We start from the raw sequence: 16,301 nt of genomic DNA on the forward strand, positions 1-16,301 counted from the left end.
CCTCACACACATGCACAAGATAATAAAGAGCATTAAAAATGAATACAAGTACACCGCACAGTGATTCAATTTGCGGCATTTTACTTTTCATTTTAGCCTCCAAGCTGCAAAATTAACAATAATCATTTTTATGTCCCCGCACACATGAAGTTATTAAAAAAGGTACTTGTATTGGTGTGTGTAGGTGTGCTTTTAAGCACATTTCCGCTTAAGCTTTTAATGAAAAGCGAATGCAATGTGAGAGGCGGCAGCAAAAGGGAGTTAAACGTCTCATCTTAGGTATTATAAATTTTCAATTATGAAATTTAATTTGCACCGACACAAACAGCACCAACAATAACACTAACAATTGTTATAACATTAACAATGAATGAGGTTAATGATATGCTCTCATCATCAACATTTCCCACATGAGTCATGGAATTGGCGATGGTATACAATTAATTTACATTAACAACCGATTAATTGTCAGTGAAAGACAGTCAGTAAGCTATATCTGTACATTTCTGTGTATGTTTAATTCATGGAATTAAACAAACCGAACAGGGACAATGAGGATTCAACTGAAGTGGGGAATATTTAATGTAGATTCCACTCTGATCTTTACTCAGATGAGATGCAAATAGGAAAGAGTTTGAGTCATCTTTATTCATAAAAATATGCTGAATTTCACCTCCATATACATACATCAATATACATTTTGTACCACTTTCCTCAATTAAACTACCCATAAAGAACAACATTAACAATCAAGTGATTAACCCAGAAACTGTCCGGCCTTTAAGCGGAAGCTGAAGTGCTGCCGCATAGTTGAAGGATAAAAAGAGAATGAGCCATTATTATTTATGGCGGTCGCATGCGGAGGCCGACAGCAGGAGGGGGTCAGAAAGCTAGTTTCGTCACATGCGGCGTATGCTTAATGCGCTTTCATAATTCAAGAACTCAGCTGCAGGTCGTCGAGCCAAGTCAAGCAGACCAAAAGGCTTTAAGCCCGTGTCAGCGAGAGAACGTGACATGGGGGCAGCAGAGTGCGAACATGGATTGTTTGGCCAAAGGAGCAGCAACACAACGAGAGCCATTCAAGCAAATAAATGTAGCGGAAATTGTTGGCAGTCATCTTCTATGCAGGGAGAGATGTTCTCCAATGTCCAATGTCCAGGTGGTTGGACGCTCAAGAGCGTTGCCCTTTCTGGCAGTCTTCCTCCCAAACTTTCTCCTACGGATTCTTCCTTTGTTTTTCCATCTTTTTTCTTTTATCAACCTCTTATTACCTTCTTTCATTATTTATTAAATCAACTGTATATGATTAACTCTCTCACAATATTCGCTTGTTAAAGATGACTTCAAGAAAATGCCGCTGAAATCTAATTTGGCTTTAAAATTTACAACCCACTAAAAGTCCACCCAGAAACTGCAGCCAAAAGAAAAATTGTATATTATATATACACTGATTTTTTTATACAAAATTAACGAGCTCATAAATTCTGGTACAAAAGCTGGCCAACTCGTGGCTCCTTCGTCCTGTGCTCTCATATCACAAAGCTATTAAATAATGTGAAATTTATTTTTTTGTCATTTTTTTTCTCCATTAAGAGTATTTCCCTAGACAGACGTCTGAATACTTTTACGATAAGCGGATTGTTGTTAGAAATAGTTTGGGATCTGTGGACCTTGACTCACTCTTGACTTGATATATGAACAGAGTCTGCAATCTGTCAGTGGAATCTGTGTGACAAATCGTGTTCTTAACTCTCACAAATCACATTTCTCTTAAATCTAAGTGTAACATTAATTATGCTCAGATTCAAAAAAATACATTTGAATCAAATTAAACCAGATTTAAGTGACTCATCTGTTGGTTATCTTCCTGAAGCCTGATATTTTAGGAAAGTGAAACTCACATTTTCAGTACTGTGTAACTTCCATTAAACTTTTTACATTTTCGCCACGTGGCGGGTTTTTTAAGCCAGCCACTTATACGTTTGTGGCTTATCTGGTTGGCTCAAGTGAAATCCAAGCTGCTAATTGGGACCTCAGGCAAAGCCACATAAGGAAAACAAAAAATAAGAATAAAACATGTAAAATAAAGTTACCTTTTGGCTCTGCTCTCAACTTTATGTTAAGCGCATTACGTTTCATTTTATCTGGCTGACGGGCCCTGAGGACAAGTAGCCACTAGGCGTATGCGTAATATCTTTGTGTTTCCACCTTCTCTCCCCCTTAATTGTATCGCGAGTCCTTGGACCGAAAGCAACACATGACCCATCTCAAAGCGATAAGTTGCTGGCTCCGTTTCGCCCAGGACATGGCTTGTCCTTGTAGTGTCAACCTTTACTTGTTGTGTTCTTATTTTCTCCCAAAAGCGGAAATAGCAAACAATATTCTTACAATTTTTTTATGAGCCACCATATTCTGTCGGGATTGGTAGGAGCTTTTTTGTGACCTTAATAAACCGTAAAAATATTTCCAATCCTCAGCCGCCATAGAGCTTCAGTTGATCCGAGGCAGGGCTTGAGTTCTCCTTCGTTTATAGGCCATTTGCCAGGCAAATTTCCCACTTGTCAACGGAAATTGCCAACCGGAAATTATTGCATGTGACAATGCTGCAGAAATATAAAGGCAAACTCTCCGCTGACAACTATATTAAGGAATTGTTCTTTATATTTTTAAACGGAGTTAACCTGTTCAATTTCACGGAATTTTAAAAGGTTAATAAAATATCTCTCTGTAGACTTATAAAAAAATGAAAAAAATATTTAACAACGATTTTTTCACACTCTGGAAAATTTGGAAACTCAATCGTATTGATACATATGTAAATATATGTAGAAAAGATTCCTATAAAACGGATACGCAAACCGTGAGAATCCATTCAATAAAGATTAGCCGTTCGGCGTCAATAAAATGTCCATAGCAATATATCATTGTGCATAATGTACATATGGGCTACCCTTATATGTTGTAATTCAATTCAATTTGCATCATTAATACAAAATCGATTTCAATTCGATACTTCTGTTCAGAACAGACTCCAGGGATGGTGGCTTCCTGCTCAACCCCATTCTACACGACTCAAGGTTTTTTCATTCATTTTTTTTATAAAACAATTTAATTTAATACATATTCCATTAAGCCTAATTTGTTTTTGTTCAGGTTGGCTGCTTCTGTTTCTGCTTCTGGTGTGACGCATTGGATTTTGGTTTCAGTGTCGTCCTGTTGCGCCTGGGGATTTGTCTGTGGCTCTTACACGTATTCCCATACATATTTAAGCTCATGTGTGAGTTTATTTGCATGTGTTTTTGTGGTCGCCTTTGTGCCTTTCATGCAAATGAAGACAAATATAAAGAGTATCGGCTTACCCCATTGCTATCTTTTCCATTTTATAGCATTTTTGCCTATTTTTTGACAACGCGACCAAAATATAAATAAAGCATGGTGGCGTCTGCCATGGAAATGTGCATAATTAAAAAACTGGCAATAAAAAATAATTATCTCCGTATTTAGACAGTCCAACTAATTTCCTTCATTGGAAAAATTCATTTAGAATTTAAAGTTGACTAAAACAGCGGGAGAGACCCCATGAAAACTTTTTCCTTCACTTTTGGATTTTTGCAATCGAAAAATTTGCTAATTAAAAATGGAAAATTTGAGACGAATGCAAACAATAATGATGAATTAGTTTATTCCGTCAAAGGAAGTAAGCCAATGGATAAGGCAGTGGAAATGATTTCCGAAGGCAGGGAGAATCCGATTCAACAAGGTGGACTGGGCGGCTGAATGGTTAATTGAGAAGTTGGCGAGATCTTTATATTTGAAGATGGAAGTCCTGAAAGTTAAATGGATAAAAAATTGATTATTCATTACATGGGAAAAGCTCTTAGACATATTCACAAAAAAAAGATTGAGAGTAAATAAAATATTCTGAAGCATTTCCCCATAATTTCATTTTAATCTGGATCAGGTTCTAGGCTTCTTTAATGAGCAAAGCAAAAAATATGCAAAACAATTCAGTAACAAAAGTGGTCATGAATATGCCTACTCATGAGTACAACTGCCTCTACAAATCGTAACAGATTAAAAATTTAAAAAAAAACACACCTTTTCAGCCAATTTCTTCTAATTTTCTGTTCACACATAAATTTAAAAGCTGCTTGTCTTGTCTAATTCTGGTCTAATACAAATTAGCTGATTGGGTGGGCGATTAGCGATAAGTTTGAGTATGAAGTAAAATCACAACAAATATGCAAATATTTATTTTCACACTAAACTTTGACGATATTGCCTGCCGAGAAATAGCCTGCAGGTTGAAGCGTGGAAAACGAACACAGATAAAGTGGCAGTGGAAACAAGAAATCTTCTGAAAAGAGACGAGCAGACAAGCAATTGCTTTTAATGTCGATGATTAGGATGCTTAAAGGGAGCTACTTACACACAGCCTGGCATTGTTGCTTTTGTTGTCTACTTTTAGGCCATTTAACCAACAAGCAGCACTCGAAACGAGCGCTCACAGAGTGAAGAGGAGACACAGAAATGGCTCACAGATTGTTTAATGAGGCGTATGAGTAACGTGCGGTGTTTTGAATTATCAAAATGATGCTGCGCACATTCAGTTTTTTTCTCGTGTTTCAGATTTTATTTGTTGGATACCCGCTCACGCTGGTGCCTCCAATAAAGTTATATTTTGCCTTAGTGAAACTTCTCCCGACGCTCCTTTCACTCTATTCTATTTAGTATTTTAACTTTTTTATTAAATTTGCTTGTAAAAAGTTGTCCAAGTTATTCGCTGTTGCTACTGATTCTGCTTGTATTGCTTGCTGGTGTTTTTCCAATGCCAGATTGTTTATTAAATAAATATTTGGTAGAACTTTTCTGTAAGCTTTGATGGACTTCTAGGTAAAGATTGGATCATTTACAGGAATGAACGGAAAGTATGAAGCCAAACAATTTTCAATGGCGGGCATAAAAAGTTCTCAATTGACACTGAAAGTTATAAGTATGGTATGGGGACTTGTGCTGCTTCTGAGAATGCGTTAATATCTATTGTTAAATTCTGATTTGAGTCTAAATTGGTTGACAAAAAATGTGTAGGAATATTTTTAATATAAGTGAATTTTAAATGCACATTTCCAGGCAAGTCATTTTGAAGTTCCCTTACCGACATCTTTCACATCATCTTTCCGACATTAACTTATTGGCGCCTTCTGCCCCTCCATCCATTTATCAGACATCTGACGTCATTAAGCCATCCCTTTCTGCATTTAAATTGGTCTCCTCTCGGCCATTAGACCAGCAGCTGCTTGTTTCATTGGTTGGCAAATAAAACAAAACCAAAGACATCGAAAACAGAAGTTACAGGAATCCCAAAACACCGACCTATCCACCTACTTTCACCCTTAACCACCACCATACCCTTAATTATTATAAAAAGGAATGGCAAAGCTGGCTATTTCAAATGTAATTTGAACTGGAGGGCTTCAAATTTATTACGAGACTAGCATCGTGTGGTGGTATGGCGAAATGAATTACTAAAGTGGCCGAAACCTCCCTCTGTTTACCCCCATCTGTTAGCTGGTTGTGCAAACAGTTGTCGAGGTGTCAATGTTTGTGTGCTGGCAATTCAGGCAAGATAGAAACCATTAAATAAGACTTGCTCTCGACCGCATGAAATGGTAGTCGCTGTTGTTGGCTCTGCGGTTGCAGCCCTGGCATTGAAATGTGTCTTCAAATGACAGAGAAAGATACTGAGAGTGTGGCAAACAGAGAAAGAGAATGTGGCAAACAGAGACAGGCAGAGACAGATAGGGAAAGGCAGTGCAAATGCATCTCACATTACGCATACTCCGCGGTGGCACGTTTGAACAACTTTGCAGCTTTGTTTAACTACAGCGTTTTTTATGGTGCCCAGCGAGAAACGTGTGGCACTGGCAGTTCAATGCAAGAAGAATGTGCAGCCAAGAGTAAGCAACAGTTAACCGCCATATAGCGAAGGTTTTGCCAACAGAGCGAGACAGCGGGAACGACAGTGAGAGAGAGAGGGTTCTGTATAAACCAATAAATAAATGGCAGGCACGTAAGCTGACGTGCATGATGAAGCGGATAAGTTGTAGTCTTCGATGGGATCTTACTGCTCAACAATCAATAGCATAAACGCTCTCTCCCCATGTTCATCTCTATATCAATAGACAAACAAAAGTTATGGCCAAGTTTTCCTTTCCACCTGGACCACATGGACACCGCTCTGTCAGCAGAGAAAATCAGTTCCATCTATTAAATATCGACATTGTAAAGCAGCCATACGTATATGTTTACATCTTTTGGCACTCAGGAGCAATGGCAAAGTGGTGTGCGACCCACGAACATGAAACATTCGAAACACGTCCAACATACAATATATATGTGTACATTTATGTGGATACTTTTATGTGGGAGTGTATGTTTATTTTTCGTTGACACACCGAAATTTTTACCATTTACCACATATACAGAAACCAGTGCACGTTTCCATAAATTACATTTAAAATATATGTATAAAAAAGAGCAAAATAAGACGAATAAAACGAAGAATAGGCAGAAAAGGGGAAACGAAAATTGTGCTCTAAGCTAGAACTAGTTCCAAAAAAATCGTTTGATATTTCTAGTAAAAGCTCATTTAAAACACATCTTAAACAAATTCAATTGAGTCCTACCTTAACTAAAGGCACTCCAAGAGAGACCTCTGCCATAGGTTCTCCCATCAGACAACTAATGATTATTTTTCTGCTATTCTGTATATAATTCATTCATAAAATACGCACGAATTCATGGGAAAGAGAGGAAGGGAGCAATGGTAGCGGCACGTACCGAATGTTGACAGCCATGGAGCCAAAGCACGTGGCCATCATCTAACCCGGCAACAGAACCGCACCATTCCCCTCGAACACCCTAGAGGAAGACAGGAAAAGCGGCGTCACTCTCTATACAAAATTTCCCAAACAAAGTCAGGAGAATTTCCCACTGTTTTCCAAACAGAGAGCACACCAGAGAGTGAGAGACACATCCAGAGAGCGTGAGCTGACTGACGCCAACGCCGACAGCAGCTTCGACTGCGACTGTTTTTCACTTGCTTTTCAGGCCCAATGGACCAGTTTGGAAAATTCGCACAATCAGTTTGTTTTGAAATTTTGCCGCGTTGCGTTCGCCACCAAAAGCCTGCTCCTCCCGCAAAAAACAAAACAAAAAAATAGTTCGAACAAAGATCAAACTAAGTTCATTCTAAATTTCAAACAAATAAAAATAAAATAAATATTACAACAAAAATATATAAATTATGATTAAATAAGCTGATCGATCGCTTTGTGTAAAATAGTCTAACCGATTATCCACACCTTTCATGGTTGAATTAAAATTATAATAAATATGTTTTTTTGTGCGAAAAACTCAATAATGAGATGGGGAAACACACATGTTCAAATGTGCAAAATGTTTGTTTGCAATTCAGCGGCACCTGTCAACTGCAGTTCTTTCCGTAAATAAATGAAAATCAACAACAAAAATTACTGCTAAAACAAAAACAAAAGGAAAATAAAAATGAATGAATAAAAACAAAATGTAAATTCACAAATAATGAGAAAATATTTTCAAACACGTGTGCCATTAGTGTTTGTGATTTTGTAGAAAGGCTAAAGTTAATGCTTATTAAACATCAGACATATTCCCATCAACATTTATTAAGGTAAATGTAATTTTCTCACTGTAAGGAGTTCTTAAATGCCAGAATTTGGAATCTTTGGAATCTATAAAACGGTAGGTTGTGGTTTTGGTAGATCAAAGCCGTCTTTTTATGATATTATATGACTTCCTCAGAAGTGTTGGTAGAGAAAGAAAGTGGAACACCTTTGTTCAGAATTTCTTTTCCAGAGTGCTTTTTAAATTTATCAAATTTTTTGTCAAGATTTTTTTGTTAAAATTCTTTTACAAAATGTTCTATTGTGACCAAAATGAATGCAGTTGGCTGGCTGCCTCGAACTTCCTAGAACTTCCTTCCCCAAAGGAAGTTTCATTTCCCCGAAAAACCGTACTAGTTTTCGTAGTGTTCTTTAGTTCCTCCCTAAATTTCAATTGTTGAAGCTAAATGCCAGACACGTTTCGTGTTAGTTTAATCAAGCTAAAGCGAAAAAATAAGTTAAATACAAAGAAAACAGGGCACGCAATGGTTTCAAATGCAAATTAATTAAAAAAAGCTTCAAGGGCTTTTGCAGGTGTAAGATATACATAGGTGTTTCTGTGTGCGTTTTGTTCGCTCGCATTACGAAATGGAAAACGAAAACAGTGTGTGGAAGGAAGAACCACCGGAAATCAAAGCAGAGCTAAATTCGTGTAGGAAAAAGTACTCCCTTTCCCAACCCTCTCATTATGTAATTAAATGTAAATTTTCACGTCTCACCATGAGTCACCCTCGAGTACGATTGGTAATGAAAAGCAAATAACATGAACAGGAACAATTTCCAGTAAGTCACACAGCGAAATGACAAATGTGGAAAACTGCCCAAGGAAACCGATTTTTTTTGAGGGATCAAGCGAAACGAAGAAAATTAACTTAAAGTTAGGTTCCTACCTCAACGTTGTCCGTCCGTCCTTTTCCGTATCCCGTATCTCAGATCTAGCCCCCGAAACCTTTTGTGGGCCGACGACTCACACATGATTACTCACATGTCAGCAAAAGGGAAAAAGAAGATTTATTGCCAAGAAACCGAAAACCAAATGTTTGCCATTTCTCTTTGTTTTCGGTTACCTTTTGTTTTCCCCTCTAGGACCTAGGGCTTTCCTATTGCACCTTTCCACCTTTTCATGCTCATTTGCTTTTCTTTTTTGGTCGCTTGTCAGGAAATTAAACTATTAGGCTTTTTTGCTACAGATGCCTGGGCAGCAGCAGCAGCACCAGTTCCTGCTGATGTGCGTAAACTGTTAATGAGACATAAAGAACATGGATGAAATTATGCCTAGATCTAGGGACAGATCCTGCTATCAGGACCACAGCTGTCATTAAGATGAAGCGAATGCCATTTTCTTTGGAACCCGTAGACAAATTCGGCCAGATAAGTGAAACAGCCGTAAAAGTTTAGTGGACCAAATGAACATAAACTGCCGCAGATTAACTGACAGTAATCCTTTTTTTTTTGTCGCTTCTCTAGTTCTCTGAGGTGTTTTACTCCCCGTGTGAGAATGTTTGAGTCATCTTTAAGCCTGGTTTGTGCCCGCATTCCAGGTCTGTCAGCAACAGGCAGTAAAGTTATGACACTTTTGACTCAAGTGCAGGACATAATCATAGGGGTTTGGGCGTAGGTAAGGACTTTGGCAATGAAATTGCTGCGAAAGATGGGTGGGAGATGGGTCTAATTCTCCAGCATATCTTTTATGTCTTACCTTAAATGATAGAACTGGATAAATGTGCCCCGATTCCAAGATTTCTACATTTATATTCTTAATTCAAAAATTTCTTGAAATTTCCCATTAAATTGTTTTATTCATTCATTCCAAATGTTTGTATTTTTTATGCACTTCAGCAGATTTAATTCCATTTATTATCTACTTTTGTTTATTGCCGATACACAACTGCAAAACTGATTTACAAAAACACTTTCCAAAATATACTGATGGATATATTCATGTCTTTCAACTGCAAATTTACATTGCTCGTATGGCTATCGATCAGGCATATCCGCATGAGCTTGCTTATACATACATGTATCAAGATTCAATCAACACAAACCATATTTTATATGGCAATCAAATTTCTTAAATATTTTGACCATCCCATCATCGTCTTCATGCTAGCCTGGGGCGTGCGGCAGGGAAAAATAAATAAATTCAAGCACAAGTATAATCATTTATCTCTCTCGGGGCCTCATTCCATTCTATTTATCCAAAGATACTTGTACTCGTTATAGATTTATGTGTGTCTATTTGTATGTGCGCAATCTGAAACAATTGAACAGAAAAAGAAGCACATTTTTGAGCCCAGAGCGTGGATATTGCATTCAATTTAAATTCATTCACGGCAATCCCCCACAACCCGTTCCCATACCTATAGCCATATAATTTGACTATATAATCGCCTTAAAGTAAAGTGGTATATTTTATGACGGCGGTGTTAAAAATTTAATGCCCCAAACAACTTTTCTATCAACTTTTGAGTTAGATCCAATCAAAAATGTGATACATAAATTCAGAACAAACAAATGTGAAAACTAAGGCCTGGAGATTGGAAATGTGTTGTACCCTGTAGTTTAAAGTTTTTTATTCTAACTTTATTCTACTTCAAATTTATCTATTGATATTAATAGGCACACCAAAGAAGATAATCCTTAAACTCGAATTCGAATTTTATTTCGTTCTGAAGGACCGCAATGAAAGAGCCAAAAATCAATCATCTTAAATATTGAACAAGTACCTTTTTTCTAGGCTAGTTATATTTATAAAATATTATTGAATGTAGTTTTTATTATATTGAAATTGTTATTCATATATACATAGATTTTTAGATGGTTTTTTATAAAACATTTTCATCCAATGATTCCATCCTCTTGTTAATTTGTTTAACAGCAAAAATGTGTTTTAGTTGGGCATTTTTGAAATACCGAAACAACAAGTTTTCTGTGGGTTGGTTTTAGTTTAGGTTGGGGTCCCGGTCTGGGCCTATGCCTCAGACATCTTTCTATCCGTTAGATCGATGAACTGACGCCAGCAATTAATCGTCTTGCCTGCTGCTGACTTTGAGCAATTGTGCAAACATTCCTATGCCAAACGGGTAGTTGAAAGATATGCGAGTATGTATGGCTGCCTTTTGGCTAATTGATGGCTTATCATTTAATTGGCTGCTGTGTAAATTGCAATCACGAGCAATCGAACATCAGCAATCAATAAATATTATTAATAAATTATTCAATAAGTGTGACCTCTTGCCCGTCAGCAGGTTTCCATGATGATTTGTCATTTCGTTCAGCCTCCCTATTTTCCATTTACTTTTATTTAAATGAATTTCCCATCAGAATTTGTTGTATGCTTCCGCTGGCCATCAAACATTTTCATTTTATTTTATTTCACTTTTTTCGCGCTCATTTGTGTTTCCTTTTTTTCTCTGTTGGATTTGTGCAAATATGCAAAATGATTGACAGCACAATTAAGACACCGCCAACGAGGGAGTTTGTCTGGGTAAGAGCATGGGGCACGAGGCATGAGGCAGCGACAGAGACAGGGGCACGCTGCAACCTTATATGGCTGCAAAAGTTTTCATTATTTAAACGCGTCACAGAACATATGTAACATTAGACAATGGATGCTTAACTTGAAATGGAAACGGTTTCTATTGCAACGAAGATGGTATGCTCTTTATAGACAAAATATTAAAAGCTTCATGAGATGCAGAAATGAAATTAAAGCCCAGCTACGAGCCATCATGCTACACTCTTTGTATACACTTTTTATTAAGGAATCCTCCACTTCTAGCAACACACTTTCAAGTCTTATTCAGAACAACTTTGAAGACAAAACTTTCCCGGACAAGTTTAGACTATTTCCATAATCCATAAGAGTATTCAAACTTTTTGGCATACATAAACTTTCTTTGACAGAAAACTGCATTCAATTCGCAATGGTACTCCCACAAAGCAGCTGCTAACATCTTCTTAGAAAAGCAGCAAGTCACCAATGAGGGGACAGCTCTCACGGGAGGCAAACAATCAGTCCATTCTGAATTTGTTTATCAAAACTATCCTAAATTGTAGTTTGTCTTTCCCCCTTAGTGTTTTTAATCAAAAAACTAATATTCGTAGAAATTATAACAGAAAGGTTTGCAAGACTACAAACCAATTTCAAAAAAATGGGTGCTACCAACAGTAAGCCCCACTCCGCAGAAATAGTTAATCCCCACCCATTTCAAATCACTCGTGAGGTGGTGGAGCGCCTTGAACAGGCCCAGGAGCAAAAGGTAAAGACATTAGAAAGATCTAACACTTGCGAGCAGTGCAAGGACCAGGGTCAGTCTGTTTCCAGTTCGGGTGATGCTCCACCCACTTTGGACCACCAGTCGAAGGCTATTCCGGAGGCTGAAACAGTGGCGTGGTCCTGGAAGAAGCGCGCAATGGAGATGGAGGAAGACCACTTTGAAGAATCTGTGAAGCGTGTAAAGGAGGTCTTTGGCACTCCGGTGAAGTGGTCCCAGGACATCGACGGCGAAATCAAAGAGATGGAGAAAGAATTGACCACTTGCTACAGGGAGAATCCCTACGAGACCCTTCAGTGTGAAGCATTGGCCAAGCAGTATCATTCATTTATTTTTACCAACCATTTCAAAGCCATCTCCAAGCTGGAACCAAAAGAGCCGAGACCAAAGTTGTCTCGAGTGCCCAAAGAGCTCGTCCAGATCGGAGCCAATAAGTAGAACAGCTCTGAGCCTATTTTGGATATAGAGAACTGACCGAGAACGATGCGATGCGAGTCCTTGTCATAATCTGACAATCCAAGCCAAAACACTGTCCAATCACATAAATATAAACTATTTGACCAAACAAACGCCACATTCCCCACATGGCTTCAATTTTACCCGCATCAGTTATATTTAATTATAAATAAAATGCGTTAAACGACAGCAATTGACTTAATTCAACGAAAATTAGTTGCAGTCGGGTAAGAATGATTTTATTTGGCTTATGTCCGACGTATAGGCTGTTCTTTTATTAGCCTTGGCCGATTGCCAGCAAACACAAAACGTTGTCAAACAACTGAATGACAACAACATGGCTGAAATGAAAGCCAGAACGTGAAATATGCATAAATAAACGAGAGGAAACGTTGTGAGGAACGTCTTGGCCGCGCATCTACCCGGTACTCAGAAAGTTTATTTGTGAGATTTAGATTTGATTTCGAATTATAAAATATTATATTTGTTTACATTTGTTTGCTAGGCCTGCCACATACATCTACATCACTTCCCACATGAGCACTTCTTCATCCTCCTCCAGAAGGCGCACACTGCACAGGGCAGAGTGTATGAGCGAGAGAGCGAGTTAGTTTCCGATGCATCGCTGTCAGTGAGTGGGGGTTGGTTAAAAGCTGTGAATTATTTTCTTCCTTCTGGCTATAATAAAGATCGGATCCTATTCAGCTTGGGCAGTCACATAGATATTATCATTCTCTACGATACTACGGTTTTGGTGTGTACCTTTTTTCTCGTATCTTAAAAATTGGGAATGGCACAGATTTTCATCTATATGTATCCACGAGGCCACTAATATTGACCAAGAATGTGGGGTCGGAAACGTTTCCTTCTGTGCGCTACGCACATCACTTCGGCCACAAATATAATATCTTATATACCCCTTAACTCTTCCAGTACCGGGTATAGAAGCCAACACGCGTTTCTTTCACTTTTCTCCCTCTCTGACTCTTGCTGTCTGGCTGTTTGCTTATGAACAACTATTTCTGTGCACAATGTGACGTATGGGCAGTGTTTCAGTACAGAAGCAACTTGCAGCTTTTCATACCTGGCATTTTAAACACATCTCAGGTGAGAATGCGCTTCTAAGTGAGTGGCCCGTCCGCTGTAAGGGTGGGGTGGTGCATGGGGAGGCGAAAAGTGCAGTACCAGGTTTTGGCAGAGAACAAGACTTGGCTCTGCGGCTGCGGCGAGCCTTGAACTACTTTGCGCCACAATGTCTGGCTCAATGTGCATTAGTGCAACTTGCACTTGCCACCTACCAAATGACACAGCTAAGGACATAAACAGGACGGAGGCTCTTTCTCTGTGGCCATAGAATATAGGGATTTAAACTCTCATTGCATGGAAGCCATCTTTTGAATGTAATTAATCTGCAAGTTAAGTTTCCTTTCGTTTTGAATATTTTATGTGTTAGTCAGTTAAGCCTTATTCTGAGTATCAGTCTCAGTTTTCATTATACATATACAAACGTACTCGCGTCTGGCCCCAATTTAAGGCCTCCGGATAAAATCAAGATTTGTAATAGAAAAATATAATAGAGATAAAAATGCATACTGCATGACAATTGTATCTTCGTCCACTACTTTACGGCTGAGATTTCTTTCGTTTCTAATGGCCTCCATTGTCTCCATGGTCTCTATTGGAATATAACAGTGTTTATAGATTTAGAAAACCCTTTTCCCAAAACCCCTGCAAGAGTATTCCCTCTTCCGGTTATCCCCGAAACTTTTGTTAACACAAAAACACATTCCATATGCAATGCCAAGGACCTAAATCATCTTCCAACTCCTTGCGGGAGCCCAAAGTTGCTTGTGCTTTCGTTGTACTGATTTTCCACACACATTCTCATACCAGTGCATGCAATAATTTTTGGGCCTTACACATGCCACCATAAATCTGCTGAGTAAATGTTCTCACATCGCATAGCTGTAATGCCAGAAGTTGTTAATGATGTTGTTTCCCGTTTTTGGGAAATTTGATTTTGAACATTAAATTAGCATCCCACACCTAAAGCAAACAGAACAGTTTTGAAATTATTTATGCAAATTGAATTCAAGCCAAGAAAAGTCAATACGAGAAACTATCGTCTGAATCTCTCGATGACACACAAACCTCATCGTTCCCTCTAGAGTTAAGTGGCTACGAGGTCAAGGGGCAGCCGGCTATTAGCGCCCAATGACAGAATCGTTTGCCAAGCGATATCTGATGCGTTTTTGATTGAGCTATTGGATAAACCAGGCAAATAGTTGAGAGCTGTCAATGTCGCCCAGCATTCGCATTTAAATGCAGTTTTCATGTAGATTTTCCATATGAACCTACTCGTACACATGTATGTCTCGCTCATTGACATCAGTTTTCACAGTTTGTGGAAATTGATTGGGAAAAAGTGAAACCAATTGAAATATTAGCGAATCAAATATGCTTATTTTAATTTACTTTATCTGTGACTAATGCGTGGACAGCTTTAAGTTGGTGAATGCAGATAAAAGTAAAGCTAACGGGTATTACGACTATGAGTTTCCCTCTACACACACTCTATTGTCTAATAAATCATTTATATGCCAATTGGTAAAAAGTTGATGTGAAATTCATTTGCAGCTCTACAAAGATGTCAGAAATGAATACGCCAACATTTGGTGCTTTAGTTGCTTAGTTCCATCGGCTAGAATCCAATAAACCCCTTAGCTCTTTGCCACGGGCTACATTGCCAAAAAATTGAATTCATTTGTTAAAATATTCAGTCGAAAATCCACGTATTGTTCGCCATTCATTCTCATAATCCCTGCATTGCCCTAACAGAGCTCTCACTCTCTCTCCATTCCTGTGGCAGGTTCAATGCTCGTTGCACAATTCAAATCTTTCATATCTGCGACACTTCTTTGTCGCCGCATTTTTGGGTTCATTTGTTTCGATTTCGTTGTCGGTTTGCAACGCCTGGCATGTTTCCAGGGTGAATATCTTACCGTTCAACTTTAGTGCACTCTTTCGGTTCATTTACATTTCGGGGGTTGGTCGAGCCGTCGCCAGACAGCCAGATTAATAGAGTGGCATATATCTCCTTCTATATACTTGTTTGGGGAGAAGGGGACTTGTTCCATATCTTAGTGCTGCCATCGCCATTAAAGCACACAAGTTATTAGGAAAATGCGTGTGGTGCGATGTACCGAAAAAAAATACCCAAAATACCGAAAATACCAACACGTAAAAAAGGAAAATTTATTGATGCACACTTCCGCAAACACACAACCGCAAAAGCAAGCCAGCCCGACACCAAAGAGCAGCGGCAGTAGCAGCAACAACAACAGGAAGCCATGTGCTGGAGCAATAGCAAAAGAACAGCATTAAAAATTCATTAAAAGTTCTATAGAGAAACGGCTGATACTCTAATCCAAACAGAGAGCTCCCATCAATATAGAAAGTTTGATAAACAATCGCAGGGAGCTCTGTTTTTTAGAAATCGATTAAATTAGAGTTCGATTTTTATTAGTTGGCCAAACGCTAACCCATAGTCTTGATACTCTCATAGCAAAGCCAAAGCAATTTGAAGGGCAAACATTTATAAAACACTTTTGGTCATTTCTCTTCATTAACTGCATACCAGGCGAGAGAGCCAGCAGTGCGAGGAGCTCGTCCTTAACCATTTTCCTGTCTCCTTCGCACTCGCACTCATCTGCGAGGATTTCGCTGTGCCTTTGTGTATCTGGGGAGTGAGTACTGTAGCCGTAGGCCAACGAAGAAACCGCTTAATGAAGTTTTCTCGCCGAAAATTCTTGTCGGCCACTTGATTGTCGGACATGCTGTAATTGATGATGAGGGATGCGTGGAG

General features: G+C 38.6%; 2 protein-coding genes across 3 annotated transcripts in view; both read left to right on the forward strand.

The window, feature by feature from the left end:
- The first annotated feature begins 245 nt into the window (after positions 1 to 245).
- The window catches only part of LOC117585890 (5-hydroxytryptamine receptor 2B), a 30,084-nt gene continuing 14,028 nt past the window's right edge, over positions 246 to 16,301 (forward strand). Inside the window, exon 1 of one of the 2 annotated variants that reach the window (XM_034275645.1) lies at positions 246 to 260. The gene's annotated coding sequence lies outside the window, so the exon portion shown is untranslated. Of the gene's footprint in view, positions 261 to 7,654; positions 7,783 to 16,301 lie in introns of those variants that run through there. The other variant, XM_034275646.1, reaches the window with a different exon arrangement.
- On the forward strand, positions 11,796 to 12,539 carry LOC117585904. Its single transcript, XM_034275661.1, has one exon. The coding sequence runs from the start codon at positions 11,858 to 11,860 to the stop codon at positions 12,416 to 12,418; it is 561 nt and encodes a 186-aa protein (XP_034131552.1). The 5' UTR covers positions 11,796 to 11,857; the 3' UTR covers positions 12,419 to 12,539.

This window comes from Drosophila guanche, unplaced genomic scaffold (assembly GCF_900245975.1).
Source record: "Drosophila guanche unplaced genomic scaffold, DGUA_6, whole genome shotgun sequence".
Lineage (NCBI taxonomy): Eukaryota > Metazoa > Arthropoda > Insecta > Diptera > Drosophilidae > Drosophila > Drosophila guanche.

Excerpts from the sequence above, each read along its gene's own strand:
- LOC117585904 (XM_034275661.1), top strand. The coding sequence starts at position 11,858 with ATGGGTGCTACCAACAGTAAGCCCCACTCCGCAGAAATAGTTAATCCC.